Source organism: Daucus carota, chromosome 9, assembly GCF_001625215.2.
Source record: "Daucus carota subsp. sativus chromosome 9, DH1 v3.0, whole genome shotgun sequence".
Lineage (NCBI taxonomy): Eukaryota > Viridiplantae > Streptophyta > Magnoliopsida > Apiales > Apiaceae > Daucus > Daucus carota.
In genome coordinates this window covers 35,596,135-35,617,282 of record NC_030389.2, presented here as the reverse complement: position 1 = coordinate 35,617,282, position 21,148 = coordinate 35,596,135, and the positions used below count along the sequence as shown (strand labels likewise).

The 21,148-nt window shown below is 32.5% G+C and overlaps 1 protein-coding gene across 1 annotated transcript; it reads right to left on the bottom strand.

Annotated features, from left to right (window-relative positions):
* Window positions 1–299: 299 nt before the first annotated feature.
* LOC135149641 (F-box protein At5g07610-like) lies at window positions 300–16,867 on the bottom strand. Its single transcript, XM_064085409.1, has 3 exons — window positions 16,508–16,867; window positions 15,789–16,075; window positions 300–900 (listed from the first exon to the last, which is right to left on the bottom strand). Exons 1-3 carry the CDS (start codon window positions 16,865–16,867, stop codon window positions 300–302), a joined length of 1,248 nt encoding a protein of 415 aa, XP_063941479.1.
* Between the last annotated feature and the right edge of the window lie 4,281 nt (window positions 16,868–21,148).

The window sequence follows — 21,148 nt, the reverse complement described above, 5'->3', positions numbered from 1 at the left end:
TGTTTTTTTAAAAGAAGGAAGATTGACTCCATTAAACTGTGCAGTACAGCGTATTGCCTTGTCTAGGTCCTTCCAGTATACAGAGTTAAGAAATGCCTTACACGTCCTAAAATTACCATACACATCAAGGAAGAATATTAACATGTCTATTCCCATATGCACACCCAACACAAACTCGAGTATACAAACCGCAATAATAAAATGCAAATCAAGATTAGTAGAACAGCTAAATTAATTATACATTGAAACAAAAATATTGTAACTAAACTTTAAGCACTAAACTATATATAATAATATACTTACAAATGATGTAGGCTTGCAATCAGTGGATATGCAGGAACAAATGGAGGTCCAGCAGAAATACTCCTAATATCATCCTTCCATTGGAGCTCAGATAGCAGCACCTCAACCTTCTTACTCTTGAAATTATACGAAACAACTGTGCCCAAAACATTTGCAATAAGAGCTGAGTCTTCATCCCGTTCTCCCCTAAGAACACCTAATATCGATTGGGTGGAGTGACACATCTGATTTCCCCCATTCACATTAACCTGTGGGAATGAAGATATCAGACGATCAATATGAACCCAGTGCTTGATATTCCACTTCATATTAACCAGGTTCAGCTCGTACACATTCAAAATTTTTGCTGTATTATCTCGGACACCTGCAAGGTACAAGTGTCCACAAGATTCTCCAAAATGCCGGAAGTGTGAACCACGAGCCTGTGGAGGCAAAGCGATTTGGGTCAATTTCTCAGCATCGATATCAAAACGATAGCAAGATAGCCTGTTTACCCGGATCCAATAAAATGCACCATTGCAATACTCACCCCTGGCAAATTCCAGCCCAGTTCCAACCACAGAAACACTGGTATCTACCCGTTGACCAGTTTCTGAACTGAATTTTAAAAATTTAGACGCTAGTCGGCGTCGGGATGGACAAATAACCACTTGCACACATATAACTTTGAAATGGGGTGATACCAAAGGGTCAAACGCCAAACAACAAGTAGCAACATGACTATAATTTTAAGCATTTAATTTGGGCAGAGGTACTAACTTTAGTTGATTTGTAACTAAATTACGAACACAATAGAAATTAAGAGCATAAAGAGCATTGAATCTAAATAAAGACAATCCATTACAAGACTATACCATCCGCATCAACTTAATTGGAGCATGATCAGGTATTTCAACTGTATCTGAACAAGAAGGAATTTTACGCCCTAATTCATCAACAGAGATTGAATGAACTGTATTATCCCGATAACAGACAGGCCTGTATAAGTAGAGTCCAGAGGGGATGCGAGAACTAGGGTTTTCAACAGTGTGGCGGCGGCCGAAGTGGGCATCGGAGATAAGGGCACACCATTGTTTTGATACCGATTTGAATCGGGTCAGTGATCTGACAGGGAGACGGGGAAAGATAAGATCCAGTAAGCTATCGTTGCCCCGATCAATTCTGCTGATGGTGAACATAATTTTTGAGATTTAGGGTTCTTCCTAGTTACCATTTCTTGTCAGGGGGCGCTTTAGCAAAATGAAATGAAATGTGGTTATTTTGTTTATACAAGCTAAGTTTGTTGTTTTGTTTATTGTGTCCAATAAATTTTGTGAAAAACATGGGTACTTGCTTATTATTTGAGATTTACTACATAGTGCAAAATGGACGATTGTTGTAACTTCATTGTAGTTGAGTTTCTATTCATGTCATCATTACCACGATCATTTCGTTTTTATCGTAATCTTGTAAAGGGCCGTGAATGAATGAAATTTTGTATTAATATGAATTATGTTAATAATATCAAGATGAACTTCATATTTATCTGAATTCTAAAACATGATAGGAAATTGTACAGAGTTGTTTGTAAATCAAATAATTTGATTTTCAAAAATTAAAATAAATAGTTTGTTTTGTGATATAGTTTTGTCGGTGGAATAATCATTACATTACAAAATTATAATCAATATAAAAGTCTTTCATACTCCCTCCGTCCCAGTCAATAGTATACATTGGGGGACGGGGGCGCGGCACGGACTTTAATGCTTCAATATAATATAGTTATGTAAATTATTTTTAAGATTTTCTTTTTTTTGTAAAAGTATAACATTTATATTTTTATACAAAAAAGAAAATCTGAAAAAAAAGTTGTAAAACTATGTTTTATAAGAGTCTTAAAAAGCGTGTCGAGCAGTGAAAAAAAAACGTATACAATGACAGAGGGAGTAGTAGTATAATAATAATGATTAAATTAAAAAATATATGATGATAAACAAATTTCGGTATTTTGGTATTACTCCTTATCTATTTGAATTCTGAAACATGATAGAAATTTTATAAAGAATTAAATTATTTGAGTTTAAAAAATTAAAACAAATAGGTTTGCTGACGATGATTATGTCTGTTGATGAAATTTATGAGCTTGATATAGAGCTAAGGAGCAAGATACATGGTGGTAAGTTTAAATCAATCACCTTGAAGGTTAAGGAGAAAGCACCCAAGGAAGTTGTTGTAAAGAGGAGTCACTCAAAAAGAAAGGCTCTAATCACAAAGTTTGATAATGAGTCATCAAACTCTGATGATGGCTCAAACTCTGATAATTTCGAAGACTATAAAGAAGATTTGTGTAGTTTCTTCGGTTTTAGTTTTGATTGCGTGCTACAACAAAAACGGGTAAATTTGACCGCCAATTTTCGGTCATATTTAATTAAATTTGACAGCGCGTAGTCGAATTTAGCTAAATTTGACCGGAAATTGTTTGTCAGAGATAGCTTAGTGGAATTTAACATTTTCGGTCATATTTAATTAAATGTGACTGCTTAAATATGACCGGTTAAATATGACTTCTTAAATTTGACCGCCTAATTTGACTTCAATCGGCCATTTTTAGCTCTGATTTTTCACCTCCAATTTTTTTCGTCAAATTCAAATTTCCGGCTACATTTTAAATAAAAATTGTCATGACCTTTTTGTTCCTGTCATAATCCCACCTGTAAATATACCAGATGGGGCACTGACATTATTAATCTATACTACAAGTCAAAGCTATGTGCAAACTGATGTGCCAAGGTTGGTCACAGTTAATTAAACTATCAATTGATGAGGAGGGTAACTAATAGTCGACAGCCATACATTAGCAACACAAGGGCTTAACCATGCTGAAGCTGGTGAGGACGACCATATATTCTCGAGATGAGCCAAAGTCGAGCCCAAGACATGAGACAACGGAGGATAAACACTTAACTACGTGGGCTATCCAATCATGCTCTCATTCAAATACTCTTTTAAATCTGCAGAAAAGTAATTCAAATGGCCCAGGTTCGCATATTATGCACTCTCAATTCTGGATGGCGGTTTATCAATTGAAATCTTTCATAAATATTTCAAAATTAGGATCTCTCTTTTTAACACTTAAAATTGGATAGGTTTCACAGCTGTATGATTTATCACCAGTGCAAATCCCTTTTGTATCTTGACACATGTTAAACTCGAGTACTATTTTACAGTTTTGGTGAACGTAATGAAATTACCATATGTACTTATGCTTTCAAACATGGATCAAACACTCTTATAATAAGTACCGCCAAAACTTAATTACGAAAAAATTGGTTGGTTATTTGTGGCGCCTATCATTCTCTTAGTATGCCTTGTTCTCGAGCAGACTCTTTAAGCTAGCTCCCATGAACGTGAAATTGAGCATGCATGGTTTCAAAATGGATCAAGAAATGATCTTTTTATAGACCAAAAGAGGAGAAGAGAGCATGGTTGGTTAGAGAGGAAGAGTAAGTTGCGACCTTGTTAACGCTGGAGTTGAGATCAAGAGACATTGATTATTCACACCATGATCACCAAAACTTGTTTCAAGAAAATACATGTATGGATAAAATATATGTAAATTATATGGACTTCTTATATACTTATTATCGATATTCATGTCAGCACAACCGGGGCTTAAACAAGTACCTATATAATCATCTTTACAAAAAAACAGTGGAGCATGATAAAAATTTCACACATCATTTAAAAATTTCAAATTAATAAAATGTAAATATGTGTTGTTTTAGACTTCTTATAAATCATAAAATTAATTAAGAAGAAATTTTATGAACAATTAAATACCCGACAAATCAATTGTAAAATATTTTTTTATCTCTTTTGGAAATCATAAATAACACAATAATTCTATTAAAATAAAATATCTTTTTTAAATTAATACATATCATAATTCTAACTAGCCTCACACAGAAAATTTACCGATTAGACTTCCAAAATAATTATAAATTAAAAAATTTCAATTTTACTATACATAAGATACCCTAAAGTCAATTGCAATATTTTTTTTCAATCTCTTTGAAAATCAAAACAACATACTGATTTTACTAAAATAAAATATATCATTGTGAAATAAATACATATCATAACATGTATTTGAGACTTTTTAAAAAAAAATTCAAAAATCAAGATAAGATCAAATGTATATATAAAGTTTTATATCTAAATAACTATAGTGTATATAAGTATATTAAGAGGATAATAATATAATTCAATAAAAAAAATATAATTATAATAAATAATACTCCCTCTGTCCCCCTCATTTATTTACAGTTTTTTCACACTGCTCGACACGCATTTTAAGGCGCATATAAAACATAGTTCTACAACTTATTTTTAATTTTTTTTTTGTATAAAAATTTAAACACCAAATTTTTATTCAGAATAAAAAAAGTATAAAATCATAAAAATTATTTAAAAATGTGCTTGGCACGGCCCCAGGGCCGGCTCAACACTAAGGCCATCTAAGGGGTCGCTTAGGCCCCCAACCTGAAAAGGGCCTCAAAATTTTATGAAAGTATATATATTGAAATAATAATATTTAAATTTTTGTTCGTAAATATGAAAAAAACAAAATATCTAAAACAAATATGAACCAGTGAACTTTAAAAAGATAATATATATATATATATATATATATATATAATATGAAATATTAATAAATATAAATAAGATTAACTTAAAAAGTGAGAATTAAATGAATCAAATGATTTTAAATTTTTAGTCGCATGTGTATTAAGTACTTAATAAATGTCATAAAATTTATCATCTAAAATATATAATATTTATTTTTCACAAGTTTTACATTATTATAAATTATATGATTTCTACTTTTTATGTTATAGTACTTTTCTAATGTTTAATTAATTTAAATGTTACATTAATGTACAATAAACCTAATAATAAATAAAAAAACAACATATAAAATGGTATATAAATTTTTGTGCGTAATTAATTTATAATAATCTAAAATATATACGGTTTTAAATAAAAAATATTTTTTATATAAAAAGGCCTCATTTTCAAGTCTGCTTAGGGCCTCAAATTTAGTTGAGCCGGCCCTGCACGGCCCAAGCTAGTAATCTCTTAAAATATGACCGCGCCCTATCCATTTCACACAAAAAATTAGGGTTGAAACCATCTGCAGCGGCGGCTGAATACATTTCATATAAGAAATTTTTCCCATCAGAGTCAGAGCTCGAAGCCTGTATCGTGTAAGCTTTCTTGTGCTATTATAGTAATTGTTAACTGTTGGACTCAGAATCTTATATGTTTATATGGTACTTGCATGGCTACATGTAAATTACTTGTTTTTTACATTATGTGTTGGCATCCCCAATCTATGAACAAAAACTTGCAACTTTTTACATTTTGGAGAGAGAGTCTCGAAATTACTTGACGTTTTTTCAATTGGGACTGTGCGCCCTTCAAATCAGGCTTTTTGTTTTAAAGGTCCCAAATTACGAATTGATTGGCCAGAAAAGGTGGCCGAATTACTGTTCTATATATGACATAAGCAACTAAAGGCATCAATGTTGAAAAAATTCAGAAAAGAAGATGTTGTAGGTGTATAATATTTGTCGAACTCGTGTTTAAGGGGATTTTTGATTGTTTTACTCTTGAGTATTCTTATATTTCTAACGGGTTAAAACATATTCTCCATCATAGATGGTCTCCCTAATATATTTTGGTAATTAATTTCAGATGTTTTCAAATTTTACTTTGTGCTGGATGCAGAGACAGGTTTCATAAAGGACTGGTGGGAGATATTCAGGTTGCAATTCTCTTTGAGACGGGAAAACGTAGCAGGAGGGAATCCACAATTCTCTGTAAAGATGGTTTCACTATTTGTTTAACTAACTTATAATATCATACTATGATATCTTAGTAATATCCAGTCTGTATAAAATATCCATAAAATTTGGTTAACTGCATGCATTCTCAGACATCTATGGATGATTTTCTAGCTATGCTAGCATCACAGGAAAAGCAAGAGGCAACCAGTTCCCATTCCAACATACTTCAGTTGGGAATCCACAACTTAATATGTTTTCCAGTCCATTTGGCTAGCCTGATTATGATTGGTGGTTTAGATGCTGTTATTGTTATATATGGAGCACTTTGTTGCAAAATTTTCCCTAACTAATAGACCAACAAAGCTGGTAAGCGTTCTGCAAATACTGATAGTCATCTAAGGATATTGTCTGTGCCTTTTGGCATTTAATGGTATTTTACATAAATGTGATTACTTGGTTGTAATTGGACTGATCTCGCATATAATCAATACATGGTCTGATTAATGCATTATTGGAGTTTGTATTTCCTAATGCAGAACACATATTCGGAGTTATGCATTTATATGAGAATATGCACAAGGATGATAAAGGCATTGCTTTGAGGCATTTGTTATGGAAATCTGCTAGGACTACAACAGAGTAGGAGTTCTTCTTGTTTTCGTATTTTCTCTATTTCTCTTCCTATATTCTATATTCAAGGTCTAACTAAGGAATGATCCATGGGATAAGTATATAGATTCTTGTTATACCAGATAAATATTGTACATAAAGGTATATATATATATATATATATGTATATATATATATATGTCTCTGGATTATTATCTTGGCCCTTTGAAGGGGTTTGGTTTTTCTCCAATTCTTCTCATATCTGAAAAGTATATTTTATGTTTTCTTGTCTGCAGTGGATCTTTTGATCTAGATGGCTTTGAATATCCTCCGTCCGAAGTAACAAGCCACATAGTCACCCTTGTAGTTGTTCCAGTTGAACCAGTACCCCATATTTGGAGTACGCCAGTTATTTACAATATCCTGCTGCTGCTCATGGGCTTAATGGAATGGACACACTATAAAAGGGACCTCATATTCAGTTAGGAGCTTGAGATGATTTACTCAAGTTTTGATGTGGTGGATGGCTGTGGTTGATTGCTGAGGGGAGATTGAGGAGATTGTATCTGCTATTAGAAATTCATGTTTATGTAAATCAGACATTTACTAAAATTAAATATTTTGATGTTTTTTTCCTTTGTATAACAAGATATTACATTAGAGTTTTTAAATTTTAATAATTAAAAATTTCATCTGTTTGTGTGATGTTCCGCGGATTGGTCGCTTTAAGGATCTTTGGTTGTAAGAGAATTAGGTAATAAGGTAACTTAGTAAACAAGTAGCAATTCAGCTACTTCATATGGACCACATATGAACCACAAAATATGTGTCATATATCAGATCGCATGATAATTCAGTCACTAAATTTTCTGTCATCGGTGTAGTGTTCCAATGGGGATGTTAAGACACATCGGTTTTTTTAGCTGCCCTTGTTTGTAATAACTGAATTGTTGATAGAATGAACAGTTTTAAGACGACATAAATGTTTTTTTTAAAAGAAGGAAGATTGACTCCATTAACTGTGCAGTACGCGTATTGCCTTGTCTAGGTCCTTCCAGTTACAGAGTTAAGAAATGCCTTACACGTCCTAAATTACCCTACACCTCAAGGACGAATTTAACATGTCTATTCCCATTATGCACACCCAACACAACTCGAGTATACAAACCGCAATAATACAATGCAAATCAAGATTAGTGAACAGCTAATTAATTTTACATTGAAACAAATATTGTAACTAAAACTTTAAGCACTAAACATTATATATTATTACTTACAAATTATGAGGCTTGCAATCAGTGGTATGCAGGAACAATGGGCGCCAGCGAAAATACTCTCATAATCTCCTTCCCTTGGAGCTCAGATAGCAGCACCTCAACCTTCTACTCTTTGAACCCAAAACATTGCAAATAAGAGCTGAGTCTTCATCCCGTTCTCCCCAAGAACACCTAATATCGATTGGGTGGAGTTGCACATTCTGATTTCCCCATTCAATTAACCTGTGGGAATGAAGATATCAGACGTTCATATGAACCCAGTGCTTGATATTCCACTTATATTACCAGGTTCAGTCGTACACATTCAAAAATTTTGCTGTATTATCTCGGACACCTGCAAGGTACAAGTGTCCACACAGATTCTCCAAATGCCGGAAGTGTGAACCAGAGCCGTGGAGGCAAAGCGATTTGGGTCAATTTCTCAGCATCGTTATCAAAACGATAGCAAGATAGCAGTAGCTGTTTACCCGGATCCAATAAAATGCACCATTGCAATACTCACCCTGGCAAATTCCAGCCCAGTTCCAACCACAGAAAACACGTGGAGATCTACCCGTTGACCAGTTTCTGAAACTGAATTTTAAAAATTTAGACGCTATAGCGGCGTCGGGTGGACAAATAACCACTTGACACACATATAACTTTGAAATGGGGTGATACCAAAGGTCAAAAGCCAAACAAACAGTAGCCAACATGACTATAATTTTAGCATTTAATTTGGGCAGAGGTACTAACTTTAGTTGATTTGTAACTAAATTACGAAACAATAGAATTAAGAGCTAAAAGACATTGATCTCAAATAAAGACAATCCATTACAAGGACTATACATATCCGCATAACCTTCATTGGAGAGCATGATCATGTTTTCAACTGTATCTGACAAGAAGGAATTTTCGCCCTAATTCATCAACACGAGATTGAAATGAACTGTATTATCCCGTATAACAGACAGGCCTGTAGTATACGTAGAGTCCAGAGGGGATATCAGAGAACTAGGGTTTTCAACAGTGTGGCGGCGGCCGAAGTGGGCATCGGAGATAAGGGCACACCTTGTTTTGATACCGATTTGAATCGGGTCCGTGATCTGACAGGGAGACGGGGAAAGATAAGATCCAGTAAGCTATCGTTGCCCCGATCATTCTGCTGATGGTGAACAATTTTGAGATTTTGGGTTCTTCCTAGTTTACCATTTCTTGTCAGGGGGCGCTTTAGCAAAATGAAAGAAATGTGGTTTATTTGTTTATACAAGCTAGTTTGTTGTTTTGTTTATTGTGTCCAATAAATTTTGTGAAAACATGGGTACGTGCTTATTATTTGCGTACTAACATAGTGCAAATGGACGATTGTTGTAACTTCATTGTAGTGAGTTTCTATTCATGTCATCATTACCACGATCATTTCGTTTTATCGTAATCTTGTAAGGCCGTGAAATGAATGAATATTTGTATAATATGAATTATGTAATAATATCAAGTGAACTTCATAGTGATCTGATTCTAAAACATGATAGGAAATTGTACAGAGTTTGTTTAATCAAATAATTTGATTTTCAAAAAATTAAAATCAATAGTTTGTTTTGTGAGAGTTTTGTCGGTGGAATAATCATTACCTTACAAAATATAATCAATATAAAGTCTTTCATACTCCCTCCGTCCCAGTCAATAGTTACATTGGGGGCGGCGGGCGCGGCACGGCTTTTGCGTCAATATATATAGTTATATTAAATTATTTTACTTTTCTTTTTTTTTGTAAAGTATAACATTTATATTTTATAACAAAAAAAGAAAATCTAAAAAAAAGTTGTAAAACACTTGTTTTATAAGAGTCTTAAAAAACGTGTCGGCGTGAAAAAAAACGTATACACTGACAGGGGCGTAGTGTCGTTTAATAGAATGATTAAATTAAATTAGAATTTGATGATAACACAAATTCGGTTATTTTGGTATTACTCCTTATTCTATTGAATTCTGAAACATGATAGAAATTTATAAGAATAAATTATTTGAGTTTTAAAAAATTAAAACAACTAGGTTTGCTGACGATGATTATGTGTTTGATGAATTTATGAGCTTGATATAGAGCTAAGGAGCAAGATCATGGTGGTAAGTTTCAATCAATCACCCTTGAAGTTAAGGAGAAAGCACCCAAGGGAAGTTTGTTTGTAAAAGGAGTCACTCGAAAAGAAGAAAGCTCTAATCACAAGTTTGATAATGGTCATCAAACCTGATGATGGCTCAAACTCTGATAATTTCGAAGACATAAGAAGATTTTTTGTTAGTTTCTTCGGTTTTATTTTGATTGCGTGCCACAACAAAAACGGGTTAAATTGACCGCCAATTTTCGGTCATATTTAATTAATTTGACAGCGCGTAGTCGATTTAGCTAAATTTTGACCGGAAATTGTTTTGTCAGAGATAGCTTAGTGGAATTTAACATTTTCGGTCATATTTATTAAATGTGACTGCTTTAAATATGACCGGTTAATTTAAATATACTTCTTAAATTTGACCGCCTAATTTGACTTTACATCGGCCATTTTAGCTCTGATTTTTCACCTCCAATTTTTCGTCCAATTCAAATTTTCCGGCCTACTTTTAATAAAAATTGTCATGACCTTTTTGTTCCTGTCATCATCCCACCTGTAAATATACCCGATGGGGCACTGACATTTTAATCTATACTTACAGTCAAAGCTATGTTGCAAACTGATGTGCCAGGTTGGTCACAGTAATTAAACTATCAATGATGAGGGGGTACTAATAGTCGACAGCCATCCATAGCAACACAAGGGCTTAACCTGCTGAAGCTGGTGAGGAGACCATATATCTCGAGATGAGCCAAAGTCGAGCCACGACATGAGACAACGGAGGATAAACACTTAACTACGTGGGCTATCCAATCATGCTCTCATTCAAATACTCTTTTTAAATCTTCAGAAAAGTAATTCAAATGGCCCAGGTTCGCATTTTGCACTTCAATTCTGGATGGCGGTTTTTACATTGAAATCTTTCATAAATTTTCAAAAATTAGGATCTCTCTTTTAACACTATAAATTGGATAGGTTTCACGCTGTATGAGTTATAACCAGTGCAAATCCCTTTTGTATCTTGACCCACATGTTAAACTCGAGTACTATTTTACAGTTTTTGGTGAACGTAATGAAATCCATAGTACTTATGCTTTCAAAAATGGATCAAACACTCTTTAATAAGTACAGCCCAAAACTTATACGAAAAAATTGGTTGGTTATTTGTGGGCCTATCATTCTCTTAGTATGCCTTGTTCTCGCGCAGACTCTTAAGCTAGCTCCCATGAACGTGAAAATTGAGCATGCATGGTTTCAAATGGATCAAGAAATGATCTTTTTATAGACCAAAAGAGGAAGACGAGAGCATGGTTGGTTAGAGAGGAAGAGTTAAAGTTGCGACCTTGTTAACGCTGGAGTTGAGTGATCAAGAGACATTTATTATTCACACCCTGATCACCAAAAAACTTGTTTCAAGAAAATACATGTATGGATAAATATATGTAATTATATGGACTTCTATATACTTATTATCGATTTCCTGTCAGCACACCCGGGGCTTAAACAAGTACCTCTATAATCACTTTACAAAAAAAACAGTGGAGCCTAAAAATTTCACACATCATTTAAAAATTTCAAATTAATTAAATGTAAATATGTGTTGTTTTAGACTTCTTTTAAATCATAAAATTAATTAAGACGAAATTTTATGAACCAATTAAATACCCGACAAATCAATTGTAAAATATTTTTTTATCTCTTTTGGAAATCATAAATAACACAATAATTCTATTAAAATAAAATATCTTTTTTCAATTATATCTACATAATTCTAACTAGCCTCACACAGAAAATTTACCGATTAGACTTCCAATATTATAAATTAAAAATTTCAATTTACTATACATAAGATACCCTAAAGTCAATTGCCATATTTTTTTTCCATCTCTTTGAAATCAAAAAACAATACTGATTTTACTAAAATTAAATATATCATTGTGAAAATAACTACATATATAACATGTTATTTGCGACTTTTTAAACAAAATGCACAACTGTTATGGAAATCTGCTAGGACTACAACAGAGTAGGAGTTCTTCTTGTTTTCGTATTTTCTCTATTTCTCTTCCTATATTCTATATTCAAGGTCTAACTAAGGAATGATCCATGGGATAAGTATATAGATTCTTGTTATACCAGATAAATATTGTACATAAAGGTAATATATATATATATATATATATATATATATATGTGTAATATATATATATATATATGTCGTGTTTTCAGAGTTATACAATTGGACCTTTTGGATCCAATAATTGCCTTGAGTTTTGGGCACCACTCCTCACATAGGCAACTGGCTCCTACTGTGAGAATTGTAGCCCAAAGAAGAAGAGATCAAGAAAAACTGACATATCTACTACTACTACATCCTACAATATTGTTAAAGGTGCATACAATCATGAATCGTAAAGCTCAAAGCCACATTGCGATGATTTTCTTTGCATAGGTAAAAATCTATCACATTGATATATATGGCTTTTATTTTCTTATTTGCGATCTATAATTAATTTGCGTTCCTCATAATTTTATTTTTTTGCAATTTCTTGTAGTAGAAAACGACCTTAAAAAAAAAAGCAATTCCGATAAGATATAGTTTGCAATGTACTTTTACCGTAAACTATTTTGTATAGATTTGAATGAAACTTTTTGATAAAATTGCAATATATATAACAATCCAGTTATTCTATTTTATGACACTTGTACTAAAATTATAGATCTATTAATCTATATCTAAGAAATCTTATAATGTATTTGTGAGTTATGAGAAAGAAGACCAATTGGGATCGAGTAATTAGTTTTTCGAGCCTATGTTAGGGTTGGGTTACAATGACGATATAGGGGTTAGGAAAATTTGTACTTATGCTTCCTTAGTTTTACCATTTATTAAAAAAAAATCCTAGATGATATCGGAATAGTAATTACCATATACGCGATCTCCCTGAAGTCTTAACATTGTGTCAGCAAATGGTTATCCTAAATTCTGGAGTTCAATTTTGTAATTACCTTATCTCCAATATAAGGTAATTACAAAATCGAACTCTAGAATTTGAGATACTCACTTCCTGATTCAATGCCAAACTTTTGACGAGATATTGTATATGATTAAAATGACGATATAGGAGTTAAACATTTGTACTTATGCTTCTTTAGTCTTCTATTTATTAGAAAAATTCTAGATGATATCGGGTAGCTACCATATACACCATCTCCTTGAAGGCTTAAACATTGTGTCAGCAAGTGGTTATCTTAAATTCTGGAGTTCAATTTTGTATTACCATATCGGTAATATAAAGGTAATTACAAAATCGAACTCCAGAACTTATGATACTCACTAGCTAATACAATGTCAAGCTTTGACGTGATGCTGTATTTGTTAAATAATGACATAAATATTTTACTTATGCTTCCTTAGTCTTGTCATTTATTAAAATAAATCCTAGATGATATCGGGTAGTTACGATATACGCTATCTCCTTCAAGGCTAACATCGTATCAGCAAATGGTTATCTTAAATTCTGGAGTTCAATTTTGTAATTACCTTATCTCTAATATAAGATAATTACAAAATCGAACTCCAGAATTTGAGATGCTCACTTCCTGATTCAATGCCAAATTTTGACGAGATGTTGTATATAGTTAAAATGACGAGATAGGAGTTAAAATGTGTACTTATGCTCCTTAGTCTTGCCATTTATTTAGAAAAAAATCTTAGATGATATTGGGTAGTTACCATATACGCCATCTCCTTGAAGGCTTAACATTGTGTCAGCAAATGGTTATCTGAAATTCTGGAGTTCAATTTTGTAATTACCTTATCTCTAATATAAGGTAGTTACAAAATCGAACTCTAGAATTTGAGATACTCACTTTCCTGAATCAATGCCAAACTTTTGACGAGATATTGTATATGGTTAAAATGACGACATAGGAGTTAGAAATTTATACTTATGCTTCCTTAGTCTTTCCATTTATTAAAAAGATCCTAGATGATATCAGGTAGTTATAACCATATACACCATCTCCTTGAAGGCTTAACATTGTGTCAGCAAGTGGTTATCTCAAATTCTGGAGTTCAATTTTGTAATTACCATATCCATAATATAAGATAATTACAAAATCGAACTCCAGAATTTATGATACTCTCTGGCTGATACAATGCCAAGCTTTTGACGTGATGTTGTATATTGTTAAAATAATGACATAAAATTTATATTTATGCTTCCTTAGGTTTGTGACATCCTATTAAGACCACCCACATATTGTAAACATGCAGGATCTGTGGCTTTACCGTCATCTAGAAAACTAGTAGAGTTTAGCAAGATTCCTCAAAAATATAAGTTGACACATATGGAATTGTTTAAGAAGCAAGTACGTAGCATGTAGATATTTTACTTCTTTTTTTCTCTTTTCATCTTATAATATCTGATCCCCACTTTATAAATGGACATATAGAGAGGAAGACGGTAATATGAGAAGCCAACTCTGGATATATCTTGGCTTTGAAGGGGTTTGGTTTTTCTCCAATTCTTCTCATATCTGAAAAGTATATTTTATGTTTTCTTAGTCTGCAGTGGATCTTTTGATCTAGATGGCTTTGAATATCCTACCGTCCGAAGTAACAAGCCACATAGTCACCCTTGTAGTTGTTCCAGTTGAACCAGTACACAATATTTGGAGTACGCCAGTTATTTACAATATCCGTGCTGCTGCTCATGGGCTTAATGGAATGGAAACACTATAAAGAGGACCTCATATTCAGTTAGGAGCTTGAGGATGATTTACTCAAGTTTTTGATGGTTGAGATGGCTGGTTTGATTGGCTGAGGGGGAGATTGTATCTGCTATTAGAAATTCATTTTATGTAAATCAGACATTTACTAAAATTAATATTTTGATGTTTTTTCCTTTTATGTATAAAAGATATTACATTAGAGTTTTTAAATTTATAATAATTAAAAATTTCATCATGTTTGTGTGATGTTCCGCCGGATTGGTCGCTTAAGATCTTTGGTGTATGAGATTAGGTAATAAGTAAACTTAGTAAACAAGTAGCAAATTCAGCTACTTCATATATGGACCAGATATGAGACCACAAAATAGGTGTGCATATATCAGATCGCATGATAATTCAGTCACTAAATTTTCTGTCATCGGTAGTAGTTGTTCCAATGGGGATGTTAAGCACATCGGTGTTTTTCAGCTGCCCTTGTCTTGTAATTAACTGAATTGTTGATAGAATGAACAGTTTTAAGACGACATAAATGTTTTTTTAAAAGAAGGAAGATTGACTCCATTAAACTGTGCAGTACAGCGTATTGCCTTGTCTAGGTCCTTCCAGTATACAGAATTAAGAAATGCCTTACACGTCCTAAAATTACCATACACATCAAGGAAGAATATTAACATGTCTATTCCCATATGCACACCCAACACAAACTCGAGTATACAAACCGCAATAATAAAATGCAAATCAAGATTAGTAGAACAGCTAAATTAATTATACATTGAAACAAAATATTGTAACTAAACTTTAAGCACTAAACTATATATAATAATATACTTACAAATGATGTAGGCTTGCAATCAGTGTATATGCAGGAACAAATGGAGGTCCAGCAGAAATACTCCTAATATCATCCTTCCATTGGAGCTCAGATAGCAGCACCTCAACCTTCTTACTCTTGAACCAAAACATTTGCAATAAGAGCTGAGTCTTCATCCCGTTCTCCCCTAAGAACACCTAATATCGATTGGGTGGAGTGACACATCTGATTTCCCCCATTCACATTAACCTGTGGGAATGAAGATATCAGACGATCAATATGAACCCAGTGCTTGATATTCCACTTCATATTAACCAGGTTCAGCTCGTACACATTCAAAATTTTTGCTGTATTATCTCGGACACCTGCAAGGTACAAGTGTCCACAAGATTCTCCAAAATGCCGGAAGTGTGAACCACGAGCCTGTGGAGGCAAAGCGATTTGGGTCAATTTCTCAGCATCGATATCAAAACGATAGCAAGATAGCCTGTTTACCCGGATCCAATAAAATGCACCATTGCAATACTCACCCCTGGCAAATTCCAGCCCAGTTCCAACCACAGAAACACTGGTATCTACCCGTTGACCAGTTTCTGAACTGAATTTTAAAAATTTAGACGCTAGTCGGCGTCGGGATGGACAAATAACCACTTGCACACATATAACTTTGAAATGGGGTGATACCAAAGGGTCAAACGCCAAACAACAAGTAGCAACATGACTATAATTTTAAGCATTTAATTTGGGCAGAGGTACTAACTTTAGTTGATTTGTAACTAAATTACGAACACAATAGAAATTAAGAGCATAAAGAGCATTGAATCTAAATAAAGACAATCCATTACAAGACTATACCATCCGCATCAACTTAATTGGAGCATGATCAGGTATTTCAACTGTATCTGAACAAGAAGGAATTTTACGCCCTAATTCATCAACAGAGATTGAATGAACTGTATTATCCCGATAACAGACAGGCCTGTATAAGTAGAGTCCAGAGGGGATGCGAGAACTAGGGTTTTCAACAGTGTGGCGGCGGCCGAAGTGGGCATCGGAGATAAGGGCACACCATTGTTTTGATACCGATTTGAATCGGGTCAGTGATCTGACAGGGAGACGGGGAAAGATAAGATCCAGTAAGCTATCGTTGCCCCCGATCAATTCTGCTGATGGTGAACATAATTTTTGAGATTTAGGGTTCTTCCTAGTTACCATTTCTTGTCGGGGCGCTTTAGCAAAATGAAATGAAATGTGGTTATTTTGTTTATACAAGCTAAGTTTGTTGTTTTGTTTATTGTGTCCAATAAATTTTGTGAAAAACATGGGTACTTGCTTATTATTTGAGATTTACTACATAGTGCAAAATGGACGATTGTTGTAACTTCATTGTAGTTGAGTTTCTATTCATGTCATCATTACCACGATCATTTCGTTTTTATCGTAATCTTGTAAAGGGCCGTGAATGAATGAAATTTTGTATTAATATGAATTATGTTAATAATATCAAGATGAACTTCATATTTATCTGAATTCTAAAACATGATAGGAAATTGTACAGAGTTGTTTGTAAATCAAATAATTTGATTTTCAAAAATTAAAAGAAATAGTTTGTTTTGTGATATAGTTTTGTCGGTGGAATAATCATTACATTACAAAATTATAATCAATATAAAAGTCTTTCATACTCCCTCCGTCCCAGTCAATAGTATACATTGGGGGACGGGGGCGCAGCACGGACTTTAATGCTTCAATATAATATAGTTATGTAAATTATTTTTAAGATTTTCTTTTTTTTGTAAAAGTATAACATTTATATTTTTATACAAAAAAAGAAAATCTGAAAAAAAGTTGTAAAACTATGTTTTATAAGAGTCTTAAAAAGCGTGTCGAGCAGTGAAAAAAACGTATACAATGACAGAGGGAGTAGTAGTATAATAATAATGATTAAATTAAAAAATATATGATGATAAACAAATTTCGGTATTTTGGTATTACTCCTTATCTATTTGAATTCTGAAACATGATAGAAATTTTATAAAGAATTAAATTATTTGAGTTTAAAAAATTAAAACAAATAGGTTTGCTGACGATGATTATGTCTGTTGATGAAATTTATGAGCTTGATATAGAGCTAAGGAGCAAGATACATGGTGGTAAGTTTAAATCAATCACCTTGAAGGTTAAGGAGAAAGCACCCAAGGAAGTTGTTGTAAAGAGGAGTCACTCAAAAAGAAAGGCTCTAATCACAAAGTTTGATAATGAGTCATCAAACTCTGATGATGGCTCAAACTCTGATAATTTCGAAGACTATAAAGAAGATTTGTGTAGTTTCTTCGGTTTTAGTTTTGATTGCGTGCTACAACAAAAACGGGTAAATTTGACCGCCAATTTTCGGTCGTATTTAATTAAATTTGACAGCGCGTAGTCGAATTTAGCTAAATTTGACCGGAAATTGTTTGTCAGAGATAGCTTATTGGAATTTAACATTTTCGGTCATATTTAATTAAATGTGACTGCTTAAATATGACCGGTTAAATATGACTTCTTAAATTTGACCGCCTAATTTGACTTCAATCGGCCATTTTTAGCTCTGATTTTTCACCTCCAATTTTTTTCGTCAAATTCAAATTTCCGGCTACATTTTAAATAAAAATTGTCATGACCTTTTTGTTCCTGTCATAATCCCACCTGTAAATATACCAGATGGGGCACTGACATTATTAATCTATACTACAAGTCAAAGCTATGTGCAAACTGATGTGCCAAGGTTGGTCACAGTTAATTAAACTATCAATTGATGAGGAGGGTAACTAATAGTCGACAGCCATACATTAGCAACACAAGGGCTTAACCATGCTGAAGCTGGTGAGGACGACCATATATTCTCGAGATGAGCCAAAGTCGAGCCCAAGACATGAGACAACGGAGGATAAACACTTAACTACGTGGGCTATCCAATCATGCTCTCATTCAAATACTCTTTTTAAATCTGCAGAAAAGTAATTCAAATGGCCCAGGTTCGCATATTATGCACTCTCAATTCTGGATGGCGGTTTATCAATTGAAATCTTTCATAAATATTTCAAAATTAGGATCTCTCTTTTTAACACTTAAAATTGGATAGGTTTCACAGCTGTATGATTTATCACCAGTGCAAATCCCTTTTGTATCTTGACACATGTTAAACTCGAGTACTATTTTACAGTTTTGGTGAACGTAATGAAATTACCATATGTACTTATGCTTTCAAACATGGATCAAACACTCTTATAATAAGTACCGCCAAAACTTAATTACGAAAAAATTGGTTGGTTATTTGTGGCGCCTATCATTCTCTTAGTATGCCTTGTTCTCGAGCAGACTCTTTAAGCTAGCTCCCATGAACGTGAAATTGAGCATGCATGGTTTCAAAATGGATCAAGAAATGATCTTTTTATAGACCAAAAGAGGAGAAGAGAGCATGGTTGGTTAGAGAGGAAGAGTAAAGTTGCGACCTTGTTAACGCTGGAGTTGAGATCAAGAGACATTGATTATTCACACCATGATCACCAAAACTTGTTTCAAGAAAATACATGTATGGATAAAATATATGTAAATTATATGGACTTCTTATATACTTATTATCGATATTCATGTCAGCACAACCGGGGCTTAAACAAGTACCTATATAATCATCTTTACAAAAAAACAGTGGAGCATGATAAAAATTTCACACATCATTTAAAAATTTCAAATTAATAAAATGTAAATATGTGTTGTTTTAGACTTCTTATAAATCATAAAATTAATTAAGAAGAAATTTTATGAACAATTAAATACCCGACAAATCAATTGTAAAATATTTTTTTATCTCTTTTGGAAATCATAAATAACACAATAATTCTATTAAAATAAAATATCTTTTTTAAATTAATACATATCATAATTCTAACTAGCCTCACACAGAAAATTTACCGATTAGACTTCCAAAATAATTATAAATTAAAAAATTTCAATTTTACTATACATAAGATACCCTAAAGTCAATTGCAATATTTTTTTTCAATCTCTTTGAAAATCAAAACAACATACTGATTTTACTAAAATAAAATATATCATTGTGAAATAAATACATATCATAACATGTATTTGAGACTTTTTAAAAAAAAAATTCAAAAATCAAGATAAGATCAAATGTATATATAAAGTTTTATATCTAAATAACTATAGTGTATATAAGTATATTAAGAGGATAATAATATAATTCAATAAAAAAAATATAATTATAATAAATAATACTCCCTCTGTCCCCCTCATTTATTTACAGTTTTTTCACACTGCTCGACACGCATTTTAAGGCGCATATAAAACATAGTTCTACAACTTATTTTTAATTTTTTTTTTGCATAAAAATTTAAACACCAAATTTTTATTCAGAATAAAAAAAGTATAAAATCATAAAAATTATTTAAAAATGTGCTTGGCACGGCCCCAGGGCCGGCTCAACACTAAGGCCATCTAAGGGGTCGCTTAGGCCCCCAACCTGAAAAGGGCCTCAAAATTTTATGAAAGTATATATATTGAAATAATAATATTTAAATTTTTGTTCGTAAATATGAAAAAAACAAAATATCTAAAACAAATATGAACCAGTGAACTTTAAAAAGATAATATATATATATACATATATATAATATGAAATATTAATAAATATAAATAAGATTAACTTAAAAAGTGAGAATTAAATGAATCAAATGATTTTAAATTTTTTAGTCGCATGTGTATTAAGTACTTAATAAATGTCATAAAATTTATCATCTAAAATATATAATATTTATTTTTCACAAGTTTTACATTATTATAAATTATATGATTTCTACTTTTTATGTTATAGTACTTTTCTAATGTTTAATTAATTTAAATGTTACATTAATGTACAAATAAACCTAATAATAAATAAAAAAACAACATATAAAATGGTATATAAATTTTTGTGCGTAATTAATTTATAATAATCTAAAATATATACGGTTTTAAATAAAAAATATTTTTTATATAAAAAGGCCTCATTTTCAAGTCTGCTTAGGGCCTCAAATTTAGTTGAGCCGGCCCTGCACGGCCCAAGCTAGTAATCTCTTAAAATATGACCGCGCCCTATCCATTTCACACAAAAAATTAGGGTTGAAACCATCTGCAGCGGCGGCTGAATACATTTCATATAAGAAATTTTTCCCATCAGAGTCAGAGCTCGAAGCCTGTATCGTGTAAGCTTTCTTGTGCTATTATAGTAATTGTTAACTGTTGGACTCAGAATCTTATATGTTTATATGGTACTTGCATGGCTACATGTAAATTACTTGTTTTTTACATTATGTGTTGGCATCCCCAATCTATGAACAAAAACTTGCAACTTTTTACATTTTGGAGAGAGAGTCTCGAAATTACTTGACGTTTTTTCAATTGGGACTGTGCGCCCTTCAAATCAGGCTTTTTGTTTTAAAGGTCCCAAATTACGAA

Excerpts from the sequence above, each read along its gene's own strand:
- LOC135149641 (XM_064085409.1), bottom strand. The coding sequence starts at position 16,867 with ATGGTAACTAGGAAGAACCCTAAATCTCAAAAATTATGTTCACCATCA. Across the intron at positions 16,076-16,507 it reads CAATTAAGTTGATGCGGATG|GCTCGTGGTTCACACTTCCG; the intron begins GTATAGTCTTGT and ends TTGCCTCCACAG. Across the intron at positions 901-15,788 it reads GCAAATGTTTTGGTTCAAGA|TTCAGAAACTGGTCAACGGG; the intron begins GTAAGAAGGTTG and ends TTTAAAATTCAG.